The sequence below is a fragment of the Dendrobates tinctorius genome, unplaced genomic scaffold, assembly GCF_039654945.1.
Source record: "Dendrobates tinctorius isolate UK_male_01 unplaced genomic scaffold, ASM3965494v1 ptg000070l, whole genome shotgun sequence".
NCBI classification, from domain to species: Eukaryota; Metazoa; Chordata; class Amphibia; order Anura; family Dendrobatidae; genus Dendrobates; species Dendrobates tinctorius.
This window is the reverse complement of record NW_027361738.1, coordinates 17,123,822-17,144,208: the sequence shown is the minus strand read 5'-3', so window position 1 is coordinate 17,144,208 and position 20,387 is coordinate 17,123,822. Positions and strand designations below refer to the sequence as shown.

The following is a 20,387-nucleotide window of genomic DNA, read 5'->3' as shown; positions in this document are numbered from 1 at the left end:
TCCAATCTCCCCTTCATCTCTAAACTCTTGGAGCGCCTGATATACTCACGCCTTACCCGTTACCTCTCCACTCACTCCCTCCTAGACCCTTCACAGTCCGGTTTCCGCCCCCTACATTTGACAGACACTGCACTCATCAAAGTTTCCAATGACCTTCTGACAGCAAAACGTAATGGTGACCACACTCTGCTCATTCTTCTCGACCTTTCTGCAGCTTTCGACACTGTTGACCATCCTCTCCTACTCTCTAGGCTCCAGTCACTAGGCATTAAGGACACTGCTCTTTCCTGGTTCTCCTCCTATCTTTCCGACCGCTCCTTCAGTGTTCTGTTTTCTGGCTCCACTTCATCTCCTCTTCCTCTCACTGTTGGGGTACCTCAGGGCTCAGTCCTTGGCCCCCTTCTCTTCTCTCTCTATACGGCCCCAATTGGACAGACCATCAGCAGATTTGGCTTTCAGTACCATCTTTATGCTGATGACACACAACTGTACACATCATCCCCTGACCTTACCTCCGCTGTACTACAGAACGCCACTGACTGTCTGTCTGCAGTCTCCAACATCATGTCTGCTCTCTATCTGAAACTCAACCTCTCCAAAACTGAACTTCTTCTGCTCCCACCATCTACTAACCTCCCTAAATCTGACATTTCCCTCTCTGTGTGTGGCACCATAATAACACCCCGACAGCAGGCGCGCTGTCTGGGTGTTATGTTAGACTCCGATCTCTCCTTCACCTCCCATATACAATCTCTTGCCCGCTCATGCCGCTTACACCTAAAGAACATCTCTAGAATCCGCCCTTTTCTAACCATGGAAACAACAAAATCTCTCACTGTCGCCCTGATCCACTCCCGCCTGGACTACTGTAATGCTCTATTAATTGGCCTCCCTCTCACTCGACTCTCCCCTCTCCAGTCTATCCTTAATGCAGCAGCCAGGGTTGTCCATCTGGCTAATCGTTACTCAGACGCGTCCGCTCTTCGCCAGTTGTTACACTGGCTGCCAATTCATTACAGGGTACAATTCAAAGTACTTGTTCTCACCCACAAAGCTCTCCACAGTGTGGCACCCCCTTACATCTCCTCCCTCATTTCTGTCTATCGGCCTAACCGACCGCTGCGCTCTGCAAATGACTTTCGACTAACCTCTGCCCCAATCCGTACCTCCCACTCCCGACTCCAAGACTTCTCCCGTGCTGCGCCAATCCTCTGGAATGCTCTACCCCAAGATATTAGGACCATCCACAAATTGCATAGTTTTAGACGCTCGCTCAAAACACATTTGTTCAGAGCGGCCTATCACATTCAGTAATCAAAGTCATGTTTGTGTGTGTGTAGCCCATTCACTATCTCCATCTAACCCCCACCCCCTGAAGATGGCTGGACCGTCATTGTAAATACATCATTGTAAATACAAACCTGTGCTTTGTATCTCCCCCACCTCATTGTAGATTGTAAGCTCCACGAGCAGGGTAGTCTTATTTCGCTTTAATTATTGTATTGTTAACGTTGTTACTTATGACTGTTGTGTTTGAAACTGTTCAACTGTAAAGCGCTGCGGAATATGTTGGCGCTATATAAATAAATATTATTATTATTATCATCTAGAGACGATCTCACCTTTCAGTCCTCGGCTCCTTGCAGACATTTCTAAACACACAGAACATTCTTAAAAGAATAAATGAAACTGTTCCCGTCTCTAAATTGCACCAAAGCAAATTAGGGCAAGTTACAGTTCTACTGGGCAAGAAGGAACATGATTTATTTTTCATCCCTCAAAAGGCGTTATTATCTGAAGAAACAAGGATTAACACATTAAAGAACAAAAAATAGACCACGGAAAGCCAAGACAAGTCTGAGGTGGATTATGTAAAGGGAAACAAGCCATCAATATAAACCTTTTGCAATGTGAACAGAGTCTGCCCGAGGTCAGAATCCCACTGGATGGAACCAAGCTCCCTCCACAAAGGGAAAAGGATGGCATCAAAACGCAGTGGATTTACAATGAATCAGATGAGAAAGGAACACTAATATGCATAGGTGGTCGCAAAGCCCAAATAAATGCCCCCAAACTTCCTGAAAACTTATTTTACAGTCAAATGCCCATAATTTAGCATCTCAAACCAGAAAGTTGTGGAATCACTTATTTACAACAATAGACTGAATTTATCATTTTACAAGAGTAAGAAATATCTAATTCCAAAATGTCTGTAATTATATCTATAATTTTAAAGATAAATTAGCGCTAGAGTCTGTGTAAGGCCAGGATCACACAGGCGAGAAACTCAGACGAGTCTCGCATCTTAAGGGTGTGTGCACACTGCGGATTGGTCAGCGGATTTGTCCACGCGGATTTAGTAAGATCCGCAGGTAAATCTGCAGGTCATAAGACCTGCGGATTGCCCTGCGGTTTATTATCTCTACAATGGAGGAGATGGTAAACCGCAGCGGAATCCGCAGAAAGAATTGACATGTAATTTCTGTGGATTGAAAACCGCAGCAAAACCGCGTGGAAAAATCCACACCGTCTGCACTGCTGTTTTCCATAGGTTATAATGCTACTGTACACCGCAGCAGAAACTGATCCGCAGCAGAATCCGCAGCGTGTGCACACACCCCAATACCCAGCACTCGGGAGCGGAGCGTGCGGCTGCATAGAAATACATGCAGTCACACGCTCCGCTCCCAAGTGCCGGCGGCAGTGCCAGGTATTAAGATGTGAGACTCGTCCGAGTTTCTCACATGTGTGATCCCGGCCTTAGGAGGCTTATAGGCCATGCAGTGCACCATATGTGCCTTTCCAAGAGACGAAGAGGACAGGAATTCTAGTGCCACCTATTGAAAGGAGCAATTCTTATAAAAAGAGAAAAAAGAAAAAAATATTGACTAAGTAACGTGGACTACAACATGACTTTGGAAAAGAAGTCAAACCAGCAACTTAATTTGTAGACAGATGTTTCAGGCTGTTTGCCCCTCATCAGTGCACAGCAAGAGAATTGGTTTGTGGTAGGTAAGAGGCACTGAAGGGGAGGTGGCTTGCATGGCCTATAAGTATAGAGATGAGAAGAACAGGAACTCGAAAGACTATTTGCCCATTTAAATTCCCAAAGGAGTACTTTATAGCCAAGGTGTCTCTTTACGTCAACTTGGCACACTCCACAAAGAGAAACTTTACCCCATAGACCACCTGTCAAAGCCTCTTGTCCAGCCAAACCAGTCCAAGTTTCTGCAAATAATGTCTCCGGTTTGGCTTGTTAGCCTAAATTCATGCGGAAAGGCCATTTAAAAGGTCAATAATAACTTTTAGGATTGCTACTTCCAACAACTGGCACTAGAGTTTGTACTCTTCCTCTCTGACGAGGCTTCTTGCAGACCTATAAAAGGTCCAATTAATAATGAATTAATGAGGCTCTTCATTTCATTACTGCAATACAAGGTCCAACATGGTCATTAAAAAATAAATAAAAATTACCGATTTCCTGCTGCTTCTCAGTACCACTGCCACTTTGGACAGGAAGATAGGCATGGGACCACCACAGTACCTAACGAGATACCACTTTAGCCAGTGTTTGCTTGCTGTGGCTACGATTCCATATGATCAGAACAGAAGCGGCCTCCCAATATCCCAGTCTGGTCATATGGAGGTGTCCTCAGCAATGAAATGCCAATTCCTTCCAGTAGTAGTATAAACAACAGCAGGGGACCATGGTATCGAAACATGGGAGCGCGAAAAACTGATAAAAACTATGCTTTCCCCTTATTACATCACATTGGGCTCTGTGCAGCATTAGATAAAAGACGAGCATCGGATGCTTAGAATTTAATCATAATACATTCTAAAAAAGTGGAACTTAAAAACAAATTTTCAGCTAGCGGCAGAAGATATGAATCAGAGGTCAACCACACATCTGTACAGGGTTCCTTTAGGGTACACGACTACTTCAGATGGGTCTTTTCTAAACCCAGCCTGAAAATGCACTTAATAAATGCTAAAAAGAATGTTAAAATGCCTTGATGTGCACATGTGCAGGCCTATAAGCTTCTTTTAAAGCACCACTCCAAGGTGTTGTTTATTTTTTCACTGCTGGAGTGGTGTTTAAAAGCAAGCCCCGTCCGGCGTCTTCACCGTTTTTCAGCACCGCTCCGGTCAAGGGGCACCACCTTGTGAGTGAAGCTTCTGACTGGCCGTAAGTCAGAGGCGACGTCACAAGCTCTAAACACAAGTCTATGAGAGCCAGAACGAGGCTCTCAGACTTAGAATCATAGAATCATAGAATCATAGAATCGTAGAGTTGGAAGGGACCTCCTGGGCCATCTGGTCCAACCCCCTGCTCAAAGCAGGATTCGCTAAATCATCCCAGTTAGATGTCTGTCCAGCCTCTGTTTGAAGACTTCCATTGAAGGAGAACTCACCACTTCTCGTGGCAGCCTGTTCCACTCATTGATCACTCTAACTGTCAAAAAGTTTTTTCTAATATCTAATCTGTGTCTCCTCCCATTCAGCTTCATCCCATTGCTTCTAGTCTTTCCTTGTGCAAATGAGAATAAAGTTGATCCTTCTACAATGTGACAGCCCTTTAGATATTTGTAGACAGCTATTAAGTCTCCTCTCAGTCTTCTCTTTTGCAAACTAAACATTCCCAAATCCTGCAACCTTTCCTCATAAGACAGGGTTTGCAGACCGGTCACCATTCTGGTCGCTCTTTTCTGAACTTGCTCCAGTTTGTTGATGTCTTTTTTAAAATGTGGTGCCCAAAATTGGACACAATATTCCAGATGAGGTCTGACCAAAGAGGAGTAGAGGGACCTCTACATTGATTAGTGACCTCCGCTCAGCTCCATAAAACACTGGAGCAGCCGGCAGGTCACTTTTCACCAGAGACCAAAGGGAGCGATGCAGGAAAACGAAGGCAGCAGCAGGCAAGTATCAGACAGGGGGCAGGAGACTAATATGTAAAGCGCCACTCCAACGCTGCATTAGAAAAAAAAAACCCTCTGGAGAAGTGCTTTAAGTGTGGCCACTTCCAACTCACAATTTTTTATTCCCTTTATGACATTGGACGTACTATCCCGTCCATGTACCCCGGGCCTTAAAGGGAATGTCACCTCATTTTGGCGGTCTATGTAAATGATTTTGGTCCGATCCGATGGGCAGTGTTTTGGGTCCTTTCCTCCACCCCTCTTTGGCCGCTGTCCGCAATATTTCTGGGAATTTCCGTAGTTGTCCTCCATATTATGCACGTGTGCGTTACAATCTTGACTCGCGCACACGCGCAGTATGCTTTGTCCAACTGCGGGCAAAGCCAAAAAGCATTAGTGCGCAGGCGCCGGTGAACTATGACCCAGAAAACAGCTAAATACTTCCGGGACATAGTTCACCGGCGCATGCGCACTCATGCTTTTCGGCTTTGCCAGCAGTTGGACAAAGCATTCTGCGCATACGCGAGTCAAGATTGCAATGAACAAGCTTAATATGGAGGATAACAACGGAAACTCCCAAAAATATTGCGGGCAGCGTCCAGAGAGGGGTGGATGGAAAGGACCCAAAACACCGCTCCGGGAACACTGCGATCAAACATCATCGCAGCATTCCGGGAGCAGGCAGAGGGGCTGTCAGCTGTGACAGTCCCTCTGCCTTTAGATCAGAGACCCCACAGTATGACACGGGGTCCCGTTCTCTTCCATGGTAACCCGATGTCGTCCTGACGACATCCGGGTTACCAGAGCTCAGAGACTTCCTGTCATGCGCAGTGCATGTCAGGAAGTCTCTGAGGTCAGTGTGCAAAAAGTGCAGCGCTGACATCTTATATGGCATGCAGATCAGCATGCTATATAACTGATCAGCCTGCACAAAATGAGTGTCCCATAGTGGGACACAGTGCAAAAGATAGAATGAAATAAAACAAAAAATTAAAATTGTAAAAACATATGTAAAAAATATATATATTTATTCTATCATTAAATCAATATTTGAAGAAAAAAAAAAAATCAAAATCAAACAATAAAAGCACACAGATTTAGCATCGCCGCGTCCGTAATGACCCGACCTATAAAACTGTCCCACTAGTTAACCCCTTTAGTGAACACCATTAAAAAAAGGCAAAAAAAAAATAAAAAATGCTTTGTAAACATACCGCCGAACAAAAAGTGGAGTAACATGCGATCAAAAAGACGGATATAAATAATCGTGGTACTGCTGAAAACGTCATCTTGTCCCGCAAAAAACAAGCCGCCATATATCTCCATCACCGGAAAAGTGAAAAGAAAAAAAAAAAAAAAAAAGTTATAGATCTTAGAAAGGGATGCAAAAATAACTATTTTTTATGCAAAATAGCTTTTATTGTATAAAAGCGCCAAAACATAAAAAAAATGATAAATGAGGTATCACTGTCATCGTACTGGCCCGAAGACTAAAACTGCTTTATCAGTTTTACCACATGTGGAATGTTATAATCGCCCCCCCCCCCCCAAAAGAAATTCATGAATAACTGGTTTTTGTTCATTCTTCCTCCCAAAAATCAGGATAAAAAGCGATCAAAAAATGTTATGTGCCCGAAAATAAAAACGTCAACTTGTCCCTCAAAAAACAAGACCTCACATGACTGTGGGCCAAAATATGGAAAAATTATAGCTCTGAAAATGTGGTGATGCAAAAACTATTTTTTGCAATAAAAAGTCTTTTAGTGTGTGACAGCTGCCAAACATAAAAACCCACTATATATAGTGAATCAAACCCCCCCCTTTATCACCCCCTTAGTTAGGGAAAAATAATAAAATTTAAAAATAAAGTATTTCCATTTTCCCATTAGGGTTAGGGTTATGGGTGTGTTGGGGTTAGGGTTGGAGTTAGAATTGAGGGGTTTCCACTGTTTGGGCACATCAGGGGTTCTTCAAAGGTGACATGGCATCTGATCTCAATTCCAGACAAATGTGCATTGAAAGAGTCAAATGGTGCTCCTTCCCTTCCAAGCTCTGCCAAGCGCCCAAACAATGGTTTACCCCCCACATACGCAGGACAAGTTGCGCAACAACTTGAGGTCCAATTTCTCCTGTTACCCTTGGGAAAATAAAAAATTGGGGGCAAAAAGATCATTTTTGTGAAAAAAAATAAGTTTTATTTTTACAGCTCTACATTATAAACTTCTGAGAAGCACCAGGGGGTTCAAAGTGCTCACCACACATCTAGACAAGTTCCTTAGGGGGTCTACTTTCCAACATTGTGTCACTTGTGGGGGGTTTCACTGTTTGGGCACATCAGGGGCTCTCCAAACGCGACATGGCGTCTGATCTCAATTCCAGCCAATTTTGCATTGAAAAGTCAAACTGTGCTCCTTCCCTTCAGAGGTCTGCTGTGCGCCCAAACAGTGGTTTACCTGCATATATAGGGTATCAGCCTACTCAGGACATTTTGTACAACAACTTTTGGGGTCCAATGTCTCCTATTACCCTTGGTAAAATAAGACAAATTGGATCTGAATTAAATGTTTTGTGAAAAAAAGTTAAATGTTCATTTTTTTTTTTCCCCAAAAATTCCCGTGTAGCACCTGAATGTCTTTTTGAACACCATCAGGGGTGCAATTTTTAGAATGGTGTCACTTTTGGGTATTTTCTATCATATACGAGACCTCGTAGACCTCTCAGTGGCTACAAATGTGATGTGGTCCCCAAAAAAAAAAAAAAAAAAAAGTGTTGTAAAAATGAGAAGTCACTGGTCAACTTTTAAACCTTATAACTTCCTAACAAAAAAAAAAAAAAAAAAAAAAATTGGGGTCCAAAATAGTGCTGATGTAAAGTAGACATGTGGGAAATGTTACTTATTAACATTTTGTGTGCCATATTTTGTGATTTAGGGGCATGAAAATTCAAAGTTGGAAAATTGCTAAATTTTCACCAAATTTCTGTTTTTTTCATAAATAAAACGCAAATCATATCAAAGAAATTTTAACACTATCATAAAGTGCAGTATGTCACGAGAAAATGTCAGAATCACCAGGATCCATGGAAGCGTTCCAGAGTTATTACCTCATAAATGGACAGTGGTCAGAATTGTAAAAAATTGGCCCGGGCATTAACTTGCAAACCACCCCTGGGTGTAAAGGGGTTAAATAAAGTTGTTGTTTTTTTAATTCCACAAAATTAAAAAAAAATTAAAAAATGATGATAGCCCTTCCTGAAGAGTCTCCTCCTGTAAAACTCCGTTGGAATGTGGATGTCTAGAAGACGACATGTATACATACACCCTTAAGAGAAAACTCACGGTACGGCTAGCCAAGCGTTCCCAACTGCCCACAGTGGCCAATGGCCCAGTCTCACCTGCCGGAGTGTCTGCGCAGTGAGTGAGCCGTCAGGCAAGCAGAGAAAAGTGGGGCTCAGCACGGAATAGTCAGGGAGGCAGAGGCTTTGGGAAGTGCTTTGCTGAAGCATTTAAGCCCCATTTGCACATGAGTGATGTGATTGCACCGGTAAAGGTGTGGATGACCGCTTCAGAGACAAGACCATATAAACAGTTTGTTGGGTTGGATCGTTCTGACAGAGAACATTTACAGTAAATCATGTACAACTAATGCAAGAAAAGGCCATCATCTCTTTACAGAAAGTGAACACATAAAATTTTGCAAATCCAATATAATCACAAAAGAGGGCTCTTAACATTTTCTACAAAAAGTCTTTTGGATGACCAACGTGAATAAATGTACAGTATTTAGTCCACCGCTGCCCACAGGAAGGTTCAACTTCCTTCTCTCTTTTTGTTCTTTGTTTAGTTTTGCTGCATTTATTACTACAAAAGAAAAAGGAAACTACAAAAGTTGAAAATATATATATATATATATATATATATATATATATATATATATATATATATATATAGACTTGGGGCTCAATTCATTATGTCTGGCGTACACCGCAGTCTTACAGGGAATCTGTCACCAGGTTTTTGCCACATGAAAGATACCCTGATTCCAGTGAGGTTGTGTTTACTGGGCTGCTTGCTGTAGTTTTGATAAAATTGAAGTTTTATCAGCAAGAGATCATTAGAAGACTAGTAAACCTGCTGCCAGGTAGTCAAACATGTGACTTCTGTATAACCTCGACCCCACCTCTGACTGGCAGTTTTCAGCATACACTGTGTCTGGGCAGAAAGCTGCCAATCAGTGGTGTGGGTGAGGTTATACGGAGCTCAGCATTCAGAGAACTGTTAGATCTGCAGCAGATAAATCAGTGACTATGTAACAATGACAGCAAGCTGTCCAGTAAGTGATACATCGCTGGACTCAGGGTCTCAGTCCCTACATTATGCTGCTCTCAGATGGGAGAGCAAAAATCTAATGACAAATTCCTTTTAACGAAGAGGCGTGACAATTTCATTAAGGGGGCCAACGCAATGATGTGCGCCCTTACATAAGAGACTGCTGCAGCCAATCACTGGCCTCGGAGGTGGTGGTGGTGCAGTGGTTACATCATCGCTGCTACACAGAACCAAAGGAGACAGGAAATGCTAGATCACTGAGGGTTTTATCAGGAGATTAATTACAGGGTTAGTCCGGAGTCAGGCTACTGTATAACACGGCCGAGCGCTATGCCATAAAGCGTCACCTAGCACTCGGCCCAGTGTTACTCTAAGGAGCAGCTCAGATCGGCATGAGAGAACAGCTGCAGCATGCTGCGATTGGCAGCGAGACTTGGCTCACTCACACCCATGCAAGTCTATGGGTGCGAGTAAAACATCGCACTGCGCTCAGAAATACACCAATGTCAGCAGCATTCTTTTGATATGAAGATACGAGATCCAAGTGCGCTAAAATGAGGGGGAAAAAAATAAAAACACCCAATTCCACAAATTTTTGGGTTTCGTTTTTACAGTACGCTGTACAAATGACCTGGGAATTAATTTTTTCATAAAATCAATAGTACAAGAGAAAATAAGAAACAAATCTGCTGATTTCTCTGTCAGAATTGGTCATTAGCAGCAACGCTGTCATTTCTGAGGTAAAATCTGTATTCAGGGACCACGTCCCCATTACGGAGGTAGGAGACGGCGGCTGTTACTGAGGAGATTCTAAAAAGGACGATAAAACGACGATGACTGAGGAGCTGGGTGACGGCTTGTTTTAGGAGTGGCAGGTGGAGGTAATTGAAAGGTACCGAACTGGGGGACTTAAATGTTTAATTGGGAAAAAAAAAAAAAGGCAATTTTTGAGAGCTGTGTTTTTCTTGACAGCATTTACCGTACAGATTAAACAATTTTATATCTCAATAGTCGGTTTTCCTGCAAAAGTCTAATGTTTATTTTACATTAAACTGAACACAAAAAGTTTAAATGTTAACAGGAGATTTATCTGGGACTTTAAAAAAAAAAAAAATGTACCCGAGCACTAGCAGTGAGGTAATTGCAGCATACCGCTGTGCCCAGCGCCATACTCCCCCGGCACAGAGCGTTCACAGACTTCTCCTGCCGGGCCTGCAGAAGCCTCTGCTGACGTCACGTCTACGGAGCGGAAGCCTCTTTTTCACTCCGCTCTGTTAACAAGGCGGGCCGTCCAGCATCACTCTGATAGCCAGATCCCCGCTGCCTGTCAAATTGGGGGAGCCGATTGTCAGTCAGAATAATGTCAGAAGTCCCGCCCCGTCCCCAGAGGCAGCTGAATCCCCGACAGGAGCAGCATGTGACCACCATGGGGCAGGGAAGGAAAGACGGTGTCGGGCACAGTGGGCAGGTAAGTTGCATTTACCTGCCTGTTAGTGCTCAGGCATATGTTTTTTGTTTTTTCCATAAAGTCCTGCATATACCCCTCAATTCATTTTTTTTTTTTTATGTATAAAAAAAAATGAAAGGAAAAAAAAGAGAAAAGTTTTTATATTTTTTAGTCCCCTTGCAATATAGAGGTATTGCAGTATATAGTAAAGATCAGAGTATCATATGGAGTCCAGCTGAGCCGCAACTAGTACCAACATGGCAGTGACAAGGCCCTTCAGCAGGCAACGTGTGCACTCAGAACACTCACTTTAAATGCAGCCATCAGACATTAACAGCCGCATTTAAAATGGCAACAGCCACAGTAGCTCAGCTCTGATCGCTGCCGTTAGATGTTAGCAGTGTAACACAGACAGCGTCTGCCCTGGGTGGAGAAGGCTCAGTTTCGGAGTTTTCTCCATATACAGTACAATGACCCACTGTATAACAAATCCATCATGGAGCCTTATGGGGTTAAAGGGAACCTCTCACCCCCCCCCAGGGCGTTTTTAAGTAAAAGAGCCACCGTCAGCAGCACCAGGCTGCATTCTGTGAGGCTATGTGCCCACGTAGCGTTTTAAAACGCTCACTAAAAACCGGACTCCTTCCCAGAAATCGCGCGTTTTTTTCCGCGCGATTTCACCGCGATTATGATCGCGATTTTCACGTGCGTTATTCAAGCACTTTCCAAGCGATTTGAAGCATACTGGTTGGAAAGTGATTGACACGTTGGTCACACTCATCAAACATAGTGTTTGACAAGTGTGACCAGGTTTTTACTATTGAGGCCGCCTATGCGGCATCAATAGTAAAAGATAGGATGTTAAAATGCTAAAAAAAAAAAAAAAATAAAAAAAAATCGGGTATATTTACCTTCCGACATCCCGCGCTGCATTCCCGGGCCTCAGCGTTCCCAGCGATGCCTTGCGAGACCTGTGATGACGTTGGTCTCGCGTTACTATAGCGATCTTGCGAGACTACGTCATTACAGGGCCTTGCTGCAAGGCATTACTGGGAACGCTAGGCCGGGATGGCAGCGCGGGATGCCGGAAGGTAAATATATCCCGATTTTTTATTCTGTTTCTTACAGGGGTATGGTACCCAGGGCCTGGAGGACAGTCTCCTCTCCTCCACACCGTGGGTACCAACCGCACATGAGACGCTTAACTTCCCGCATGGTGGGCATAGCCACATGCGGGAAGTAAGCGATTCTCATGCATTCCTATGGGTGCGGAATTGCGGCAATTCTTTGCGATTCCGCACAAAAGAATGAGCATGCTGCGATTTTTTTCCGCGATGCGATTCCGCCGCGGAAAAAAGCGCAGCATTAGCACAGCATGTGCGGAATACCATAGGAATGCATGGGGGGCGTTCTGTACACGATTTTTAAACGTTTTCGCGCCGAAAATCGCTGCAAAAACGCTTAAAAATCGCAACGTGTGCACACAGCCTTAAGGTGGCTCTTCTGTTTCTGACCCCTAGTAACGCATAAATATTGACTTTTATAAATAAAAGATGGCTGGGAGGCAGCTGATACAGGAGGACACACCATACCTATGGGACACATTACAGGTATGAGGACTTATTTATGAAAGTCAATATTTCTGCGTTACTAGGGGCCAGAAACAGAAGAGCCACCTTCACAGAATGCAGCCTTAGTGTTGCTGAAGGTGGCTCTTTTACTTAAAAACACCCTGGGGGGGGGGGGGGGGGGGGGGGTGACAGGTTCCCTTTAAGGTGGTTTTCCATCACTTTGATGTTGCCCTGATAGCGGGAAGTCAGACACCCAGCACCACCTTTCCGCCCAGTTGTTTGCAGCAGTGTAAAGGCCCCGTCTCACTAAGCGACTTACCAGCGATCCCGACATCGATATGAAGGTGTCAGGATCGCTAGTAAGTCGCTATGTGATCCCTGGTGAGCTGTCACACAGACAGCTTCACCAGCGATCAGCACAGCGATGCCGAGCGCCCGGCATCGCTTGCCAACCTGTAAAAAATAGAATCAAAATAAAAAATATAGTTATTCTCACCATCCGATGTCCCGCGCAGTCTTCCGGCCTCTCTCCACGCTCCGGTCCCAGTGATCCTTTGCATGAATGACCGCGAGATGTCACGGTCTCGCGGGATAACAAAGTCTCGCGGTCATTCGTGCAAAGGATCACTGGGACCGGAGCGTGGAGAGAGGCGGGATGGCTGAACGGGACATCGGAAGGTGAGAATAACTATATTTTTTTTATTATTTTTTTACACCTGATCGCTGGTCTCCCGCTGTCACACACAGCGATGTGTGCTGGCCAGCGGGAGACCAGCGACCAAAGAAATGTCCAGAGATTTCTTGCAGCGATCAGCGATACCGGCAGGGGGGGCCGCTCGCTGATCGCTGTCACACACAGCAATCTCGCTGGTGAGATCGCTGTTACGTCACAAAAGTTGTGACTCAGCAGCGATCTTGCTACCGAGATTGCTTAGTGAGACGGGGCCTTAAGAAGCAGTACACCCTGCTCCATGTCACCGCCTAGTGGCCGCAGCCGGGTACTGCAAATTGGCTCCTATAATCTGATCAGCAGTGTCAATGAAACAGTGTGACATTATGGTGGCACTTCACTCTATACACTTACATCTGGCCTCTGCTGGCACGGCAAACATTGAGGGGGAGTTGCACTTGTCGGCAGACAATATTTCCATTGGGAACCTTAATTGTATTGTGGCCAGTAAGAACTTGGGTTTGGGCAGGATGGTCATTGACTGGTTCCTGTCACCAGAGCAAAAGTGGGCAGCTGCGTAATATGATTGTAAAGATAAGGACCTTTAAATTTAGTGCCAATTTTGATGGCCTTTACAAAGAGGGCGGGACTCGTAGGATTATCAGGGTCGTATGTTTGGGCTGCTCTGTATCTTTACCCTGTGTGCACCATCCACAAGGGAAAAATCTGAACAACAACAACAAAAAAAAAAAAACTACCCCACCCCCATCTCTGTATCCATTTGGAGGATGAAAAAAAAAAAAAAAAAAAAAAATAATATAATACTCAAATAGCAGCAGGATTAAATTGAGGGCAATAAGTGGCCACTTTTCACCTGATGACAGGTCCTCTTTAATACTCAAGCTGGAAACCCAGAACTAACCACTAAGCTGGACAGTTTTAGAGATTCTATAAAGGTGACACTGTTTAACCAATTAAAGGGGATAATGCGATTTGGCCACCTACATTTGTAGTGACACGAAACAGCAATATAGTCTGTGCCGCACATCTCTGCAATAGTTGTAAGTGGACAACCAGACCTCATCTAGGATTTATCCAGGAAGGGGTGTAAACTGAAACACTCAGTTATACATCAATCATACAATACTTTACTGCTCATTCCCCTTAAACCAATTCATCCACAACCCAAAGCCTCTCCCTACATTTCCATATTATGCTTCCTGCCCAAGCAGCCATGTCTAGAGAAAACGGAGGGTGGAAGCTTGGTAAATTATGGGATAACGTACGGTATGTAAGCAGTAGAGCTAGTAGGTTTCCCAGTTACCCCACCATTTAGAGGCACGGCCCTATAGCCATGTGTGTACATAACCCTATTACGCCGTACATGCCTCCTTTGTGGAAGGTCGCCTGCTCCCCACACCCTTCACGAGCTGCTCACAAAAGCAAAGCACATCTACAGTAATTGAATAAGCAGAAAATACAAGAAGACCTCGGCATTGAGCAAGTCCATGTCATGTACAATGTCAAAGCCCGAAATAAGAGGGAGCGCAGGAACTGCTCTATAAACACTTGATTTAAAGCAGCGATCCTAAAACGACCTGTGAAAAGCTCCTCTGCTTGCTGCTAGAACTCTGCAGGATACAAGAAGTAACAGTCATTATTGCTGGAAGGCTAAAAGGGCTGAAGATCCTTCTAAATAAAGACCAAAGGTCTTCCCGCTGTCCTCTGACATTATTTGGCATGGAGCCCACCCTTCCTGCATTGTAACATACCACTAAGCCGCCATTAACCCTCTCACGGCCTCGAAAACTTTGCAGCCAAAAAGCAGACGCAGGAGCTACCTTCAGCACAGGCCGACTTTATAAAACACTTCATATTCATCTAAAATAAACTAATAGAGTTTGGGACATGAGAGATAACAGCGGTGATCATGGGTCTAGAGTGGGGTATCTTTCAACAGGATTCTCCTCTGCTTACGGAAAAAGAACTAGAGACTTTCAAGCAAAGTAACAACAAAAGACTCCAAAGAGATAAAGAAACAATTCACAAACTGTAAAGCAAGCAAAAAAAAAAAAAAAAAATACAAGTCCCTATACGTACACAGAGCTCAAGAAGCAAAGGGTTAATCAACTTAGTCATTTATTAGTACACTTAGGCAGGATATGAGAAAGCAATAAAAATCATACAACTGCATCAACAGAAGTAAATACAAGCGTAATAAAGCTTTAAGATAAGTTGGAAAATATTTTGCAAGGAAATAAATAAAGGAAGTATTCAGATATTCCAATAGTTGTATTGTTCATTTTATTTATTTTTGTTATTGGGCAATGTTGACACTTTGTATTTACTGCGATTTTCTTACAGTTATTAGGTTCTTCAGAAGGATGGAGATCTGGGGATTTATTCTGAAGGTATATAGGCTGAACAGGATGGACAAATGGCTTTTTTTGGCCTTGCTAAACTATGCTACTTTCACGCATTACACTTATTTTAATATGTTCTATAGATAAAAAAAAAATCTAATAAAAATCACTGTAATAAGTATATAAACTAGAAATATCCACGGGATATTCAGATTAATATTTGCATCTATGGATGAATCCTCACATATAAAGCAGTGTAAAGGACGGCCATGTGTAAGGACTCTCCGCGCACCATCATCTCGGTACTTGCATTCTGCCCCTGTTAATTGGTGTACGAAAAATGCGGGGATTCAGTCACATTTCCAGTCATCCCCCCCCCCTCCACCTCTGTTAGGATGACAAACAGCCAAAGCAGTATCATCCTACAGGTCCCAACAAGCAGCGCTCCCACCACCGTCTGCACGAGTGGCACGAAATAGTAGGAAGGAGGCCCCTCGGCTTACACCCCCTGCTGTTTACTACTTACTAGTTTCTCCCCTTGCTGCTTGTTTCTTAGAAATTAAAAAAAAAAAAAAAAAAAAAAAACACAACAACACACAACAACACAATTTCTCATGATTCGTCTAGATTTCATGATGGTGACATACACCACCGCTGGTCAGGGAAACAATCCACGAAAATGTATCCATTTCCTGCAAAGGTTTTTGGCATCGGGGAACAAGCGGGTTTGCTCCATGGATTGTGAGAAATCTGAGACCGGGATGGATGCAATCTCCTGACTATAGACAAAATATGCGTGTGCATTACAGAACTATTTCACAACTTCATTGTTCTGACATTTACATGACTCATCCTGGAGCTGCAGAACGGGAAGGAGAGGAGATGGAAGATGCGGACACCATTAGCAACACAGTCACATAGACAGATATATAGGATTATCGCTCCTGTATGCATCTATAGATCTTTACATAGAGTAACAGCGATACATCATTTCCATCTTGCCAGAAGGCGGATGGGTTCAGCAATCACCTCTGTCCTTCATCCAAGGCAAATTTCCACTGCCCTGGACCTGCATCTATATACTGTGGGTGCCAACCAGCCGCAGTCACCCTGGCACATGCCCCTCTGGCTACGCCCCTGTTTTGGCCAATATAATAGCGTTGATCTCTGTTTATAAAATACAAACACCTAAATAATGGACAACTGTTATCCCGAGGGCATTATGTGGCTACACCTCTATCAGGATGGCAGGCGGGCGACGACTGACCACAACTGAGAGACAGGCACCAATAGGACAGTCCTCTGTGGGGCCCAAATGGCGGCAAAGTTGTTTGTTTTGCTTTTTTAATACTGCAGAGGATTAATCAATTATATATACAGTATGTATGAATAGTGAGGAAGAGCTGGAGAATGACACAGAAGAGATGTGACTGAACAATAAGGGGTGGAGCAGGCCAAGAAAAAACAGCACAAAGTACCGAAAACATCCAGTGAGGGAGATAATGTGCGGCAGCACCGGGGTCTGACACAAAAGTAGAAACTGAGGGGTTAAACACACACACCAGGTGCAAGCTGATATAATATAGCGTTAACATCTTTCCTACATCGAGGACCCTTCCCAGTATAAAACAGCACCTCCAGTACAGTCCTCCTCATTAACCCCATCCTCGCCAGCCCCTTATACAACAGGAGCAGAGACCACTTATTCTCTCAGCATCCCAACACACACGTTAAAAAAGAAATAACATCAGCGGCACCTCGGATCAGCACACAGGGGGCGCCGCTCATCAGCAGGGTGGACTAGGAGGTCACTGCTCAGCGGTAATATCTAAATTACCAAAATGTAGCAAGATAACTAATTACGGTAAAATTACACATCACTGCATACCGACATAGTCTTCAGTGTGCGCAATACACCTAACATATACACACACACGAGTGGCAGACTGACACCAAGCAGACCCCTCCGCCCCAGCGCTGCCACGACCCTTCCGCGCCACCACTGCCCCGACCCCTCCGCCCCACCGCTGCCCCGCCCAGACACCTCCGCCCCGCCACCACGTCCCCTACGCCACCACTGCCCCGACCCTTCCGCACCACCACTGCCCCGACCCCTCCGCCCCACCGCTGCCCCGTCCCCTCCGCCCCAGCGCTCCGCCCCGCCACCACTGCCCCGACCCTTCCGCGCCACCACTGCCCCGTCCCCTCCACCCCAGCGCTGCCCAGACACCTCCGCCCCGACACCTGCGCTGCCCAGACACCTCCGCCCCGTCCCCTACACCCCACTGCTGCCCCGTCCCCTACGCCCCAGCGCTGCCCCGACCCCTCCGCGCCACCGCTGCCCCGACCCCTCCGCCCCACCGCTGCCCCGACCCCTCCGCCCCGTCCCCTACACCCCAGCGCTGCCCCGACCCTTCCGCGCCACCACCGCCCCGTCCCCTACGCCCCAGCGCTGCCCCGACCCCTCCGCCCCACCGCTGCGCTGCCCCGTCCCCTCCGCCCCAGCGCTGCCCCGACCCTTCCGCGCCACCACAGCCCCGTCCCCTACGCCCCAGCGCTGCCCCGACCCTTCCGCACCACCACTGCCCCGACCCCTCCGCACCACCGCTGCGCTGCCCAGACACCTCCGCCCCGTCCCCTCCACCCCAGCGCTGCCCCGTCCCAGCAGGTCGTTCCCATTAACCCCTGAGAGCTCAGCCGCACTCTGACATGCATTCACTCGGCTGTAGGTGCTGCACACCGCCGGTATTAGGCCTGCGGGGCCCCGTAGCCGGGCACGGGATGACTTACGCCTTCTGCACGGGTTTGCGCCTCTTCCTGCTGGCGTACATGATGTTGGTGTTCATGCCGCTGCTCCTCTCCAGCACAGACTGACAGCGGGGCTCCGCCTGTGTGGTGGGTTCTTCTTTCCTCCTTCCTGCCAGGCCAGCAGCTGTTGCACGGATCCAATCCCGGGTGTGAGAGTTTCTGAGCTTTATGTCCCAATCAGCACATTGGCGGCGGCGAGCAGCGCAGACAGAGCGAAACTCCGGAGAGCGGCCGTCACTGCTGCCGAGAGATGGCACCGCCCCGCCGCCTCCTACTGCTGCTTTTTTTCCTCTCTTCCCTGCCTGAACTCTCGGTAGAAGCGAGATCCTGGGCTGCTAAAGGACCTGTGATGATGTCACAACCATGTGACCAGTCACGTGCTTGGGGGAGGAGTCAGGCGGCGGGCTGTGCAGGAGGAAAAGTGTCAAGTGGTGTCACATAGTGCGGTGTGTATAATGCCGAGCTGTGTGTGCGGTGTGTATAATGCCGAGCTGTGTGTGCGGTGTGTATGATGCCGAGCTGTGTGTGCGGTGTGTATAATGCCGAGCTGTGTGTGCGGTGTGTATAATGCCGAGCTGTGTGTGCGGTGTGTATGATGCCGAGCTGTGTGTGCAGTGTGTATAATGCCGAGCTGTGTGTGCGGTGTGTATAATGCCGAGCTGTGTGTGCGGTGTGTATAATGCCGAGCTGTGTGTGCGGTGTGTATAATGCCGAGCTGTGTGTGCGGTGTGTATAATGCCGAGCTGTGTGTGCGGTGTGTATAATGCCGAGCTGTGTGTGCGGTGTGTATAATGCCGAGCTGTGTGTGCGGTGTGTATAATGCCGAGCTGTGTGTGCGGTGTGTATAATGCCGAGCTGTGTGTGCGGTGTGTATAATGCCGAGCTGTGTGTGCGGTGTGTATGATGCCGAGCTGTGTGTGCGGTGTGTATGATGCCGAGCTGTGTGTGCGGTGTGTATGATGCCGAGCTGTGTGTGCGGTGTGTATGATGCCGAGCTGTGTGTGCGGTGTGTATGATGCCGAGCTGTGTGTGCGGTGTGTATGATGCCGAGCTGTGTGTGCGGTGTGTATGATGCCGAGCTGTGTGTGCGGTGTGTATAATGCCGAGCTGTGTGTGCGGTGTGTATGATGCCGAGCTGTGTGTGCGGTGTGTATGATGCCGAGCTGTGTGTGCGGTGTGTATGATGCCGAGCTGTGTGTGCGGTGTGTATAATGCCGAGCTGTGTGTGCGGTGTGTATAATGCCGAGCTGTGTGTGCGGTGTGTATAATGCCGAGCTGTGTGTGCGGTGTGTATAATGCCGAGCTGTGTGTGCGGTGTGTATAATGCCGAGCTGTGTGTGCGGTGTGTATAATGCCGAGCTGTGTGTGCGGTGTGTATAATGCCGAGCTGTGTGTGCGGTGTGTATAATGCCGAGCTGTGTGTGCGGTGTGTATAATGCCGAGCTGTGTGTGCGGTGTGTATAATGCCGAGCTGTGTGTGCGGTGTGTATGATGCCGAGCTGTGTGTGCGGTGTGTATGATGCCGAGCTGTGTGTGCGGTGTGTATGATGCCGAGCTGTGTGTGCGGTGTGTATGATGCCGAGCTGTGTGTGCGGTGTGTATGATGCCGAGCTGTGTGTGCGGTGTGTATGATGCCGAGCTGTGTGTGCGGTGTGTATGATGCCGAGCTGTGTGTGCGGTGTGTATAATGCCGAGCTGTGTGTGCGGTGTGTATGATGCCGAGCTGTGTGTGCGGTGTGTATAATGCCGAGCTGTGTGTGCGGTGTGTATGATGCCGAGCTGTGTGTGCGGTGTGTATGATGCCGAGCTGTGTGTGCGGTGTGTATAATGCCGAGCTGTGTGTGCGGTGTGTATAATGCCGAGCTGTGTGTGCGGTGTGTATAATGCCGAGCTGTGTGTGCGGTGTGTATAATGCCGAGCTGTGTGTGCGGTGTGTATGATGCCGAGCTGTGTGTATAATGCCGAGCTGTGTGTGCGGTGTGTATGATGCCGAGCTGTGTGTGCGGTGTGTATGATGCCGAGCTGTGTGTGCGGTGTGTATAATGCCGAGCTGTGTGTGCGGTGTGTATAATGCCGAGCTGTGTGTGCGGTGTGTATAATGCCGAGCTGTGTGTGCGGTGTGTATGATGCCGAGCTGTGTGTATAATGCCGAGCTGTGTGTGCGGTGTGTATAATGCCCGAGCTGTGTGTGCAGTGTGTATAATGCCGAGCTGTGTGTGCGGTGTGTATGATGCCGAGCTGTGTGTGCAGTGTGTATAATGCCCGAGCTGTGTGTGCAG

The 20,387-nt window shown here is 46.6% G+C and overlaps 1 protein-coding gene across 2 annotated transcripts in view; it reads right to left on the bottom strand.

Annotated features, from left to right (window-relative positions):
- AHR (aryl hydrocarbon receptor) overlaps nt 1-18,426 on the bottom strand; it is a 165,216-nt gene extending 146,790 nt beyond the window's left edge. The window contains exon 1 of one of the 2 annotated variants that reach the window (XM_073581436.1): nt 18,091-18,426. In XM_073581436.1, the coding sequence (XP_073437537.1) occupies nt 18,091-18,146 (56 nt within the window). In that variant the 5' untranslated portion in view covers nt 18,147-18,426. The remainder of the gene's footprint in view (nt 1-18,090) is intronic. The other variant, XM_073581435.1, reaches the window with a different exon arrangement.
- Nucleotides 18,427-20,387: the final 1,961 nt, after the last annotated feature.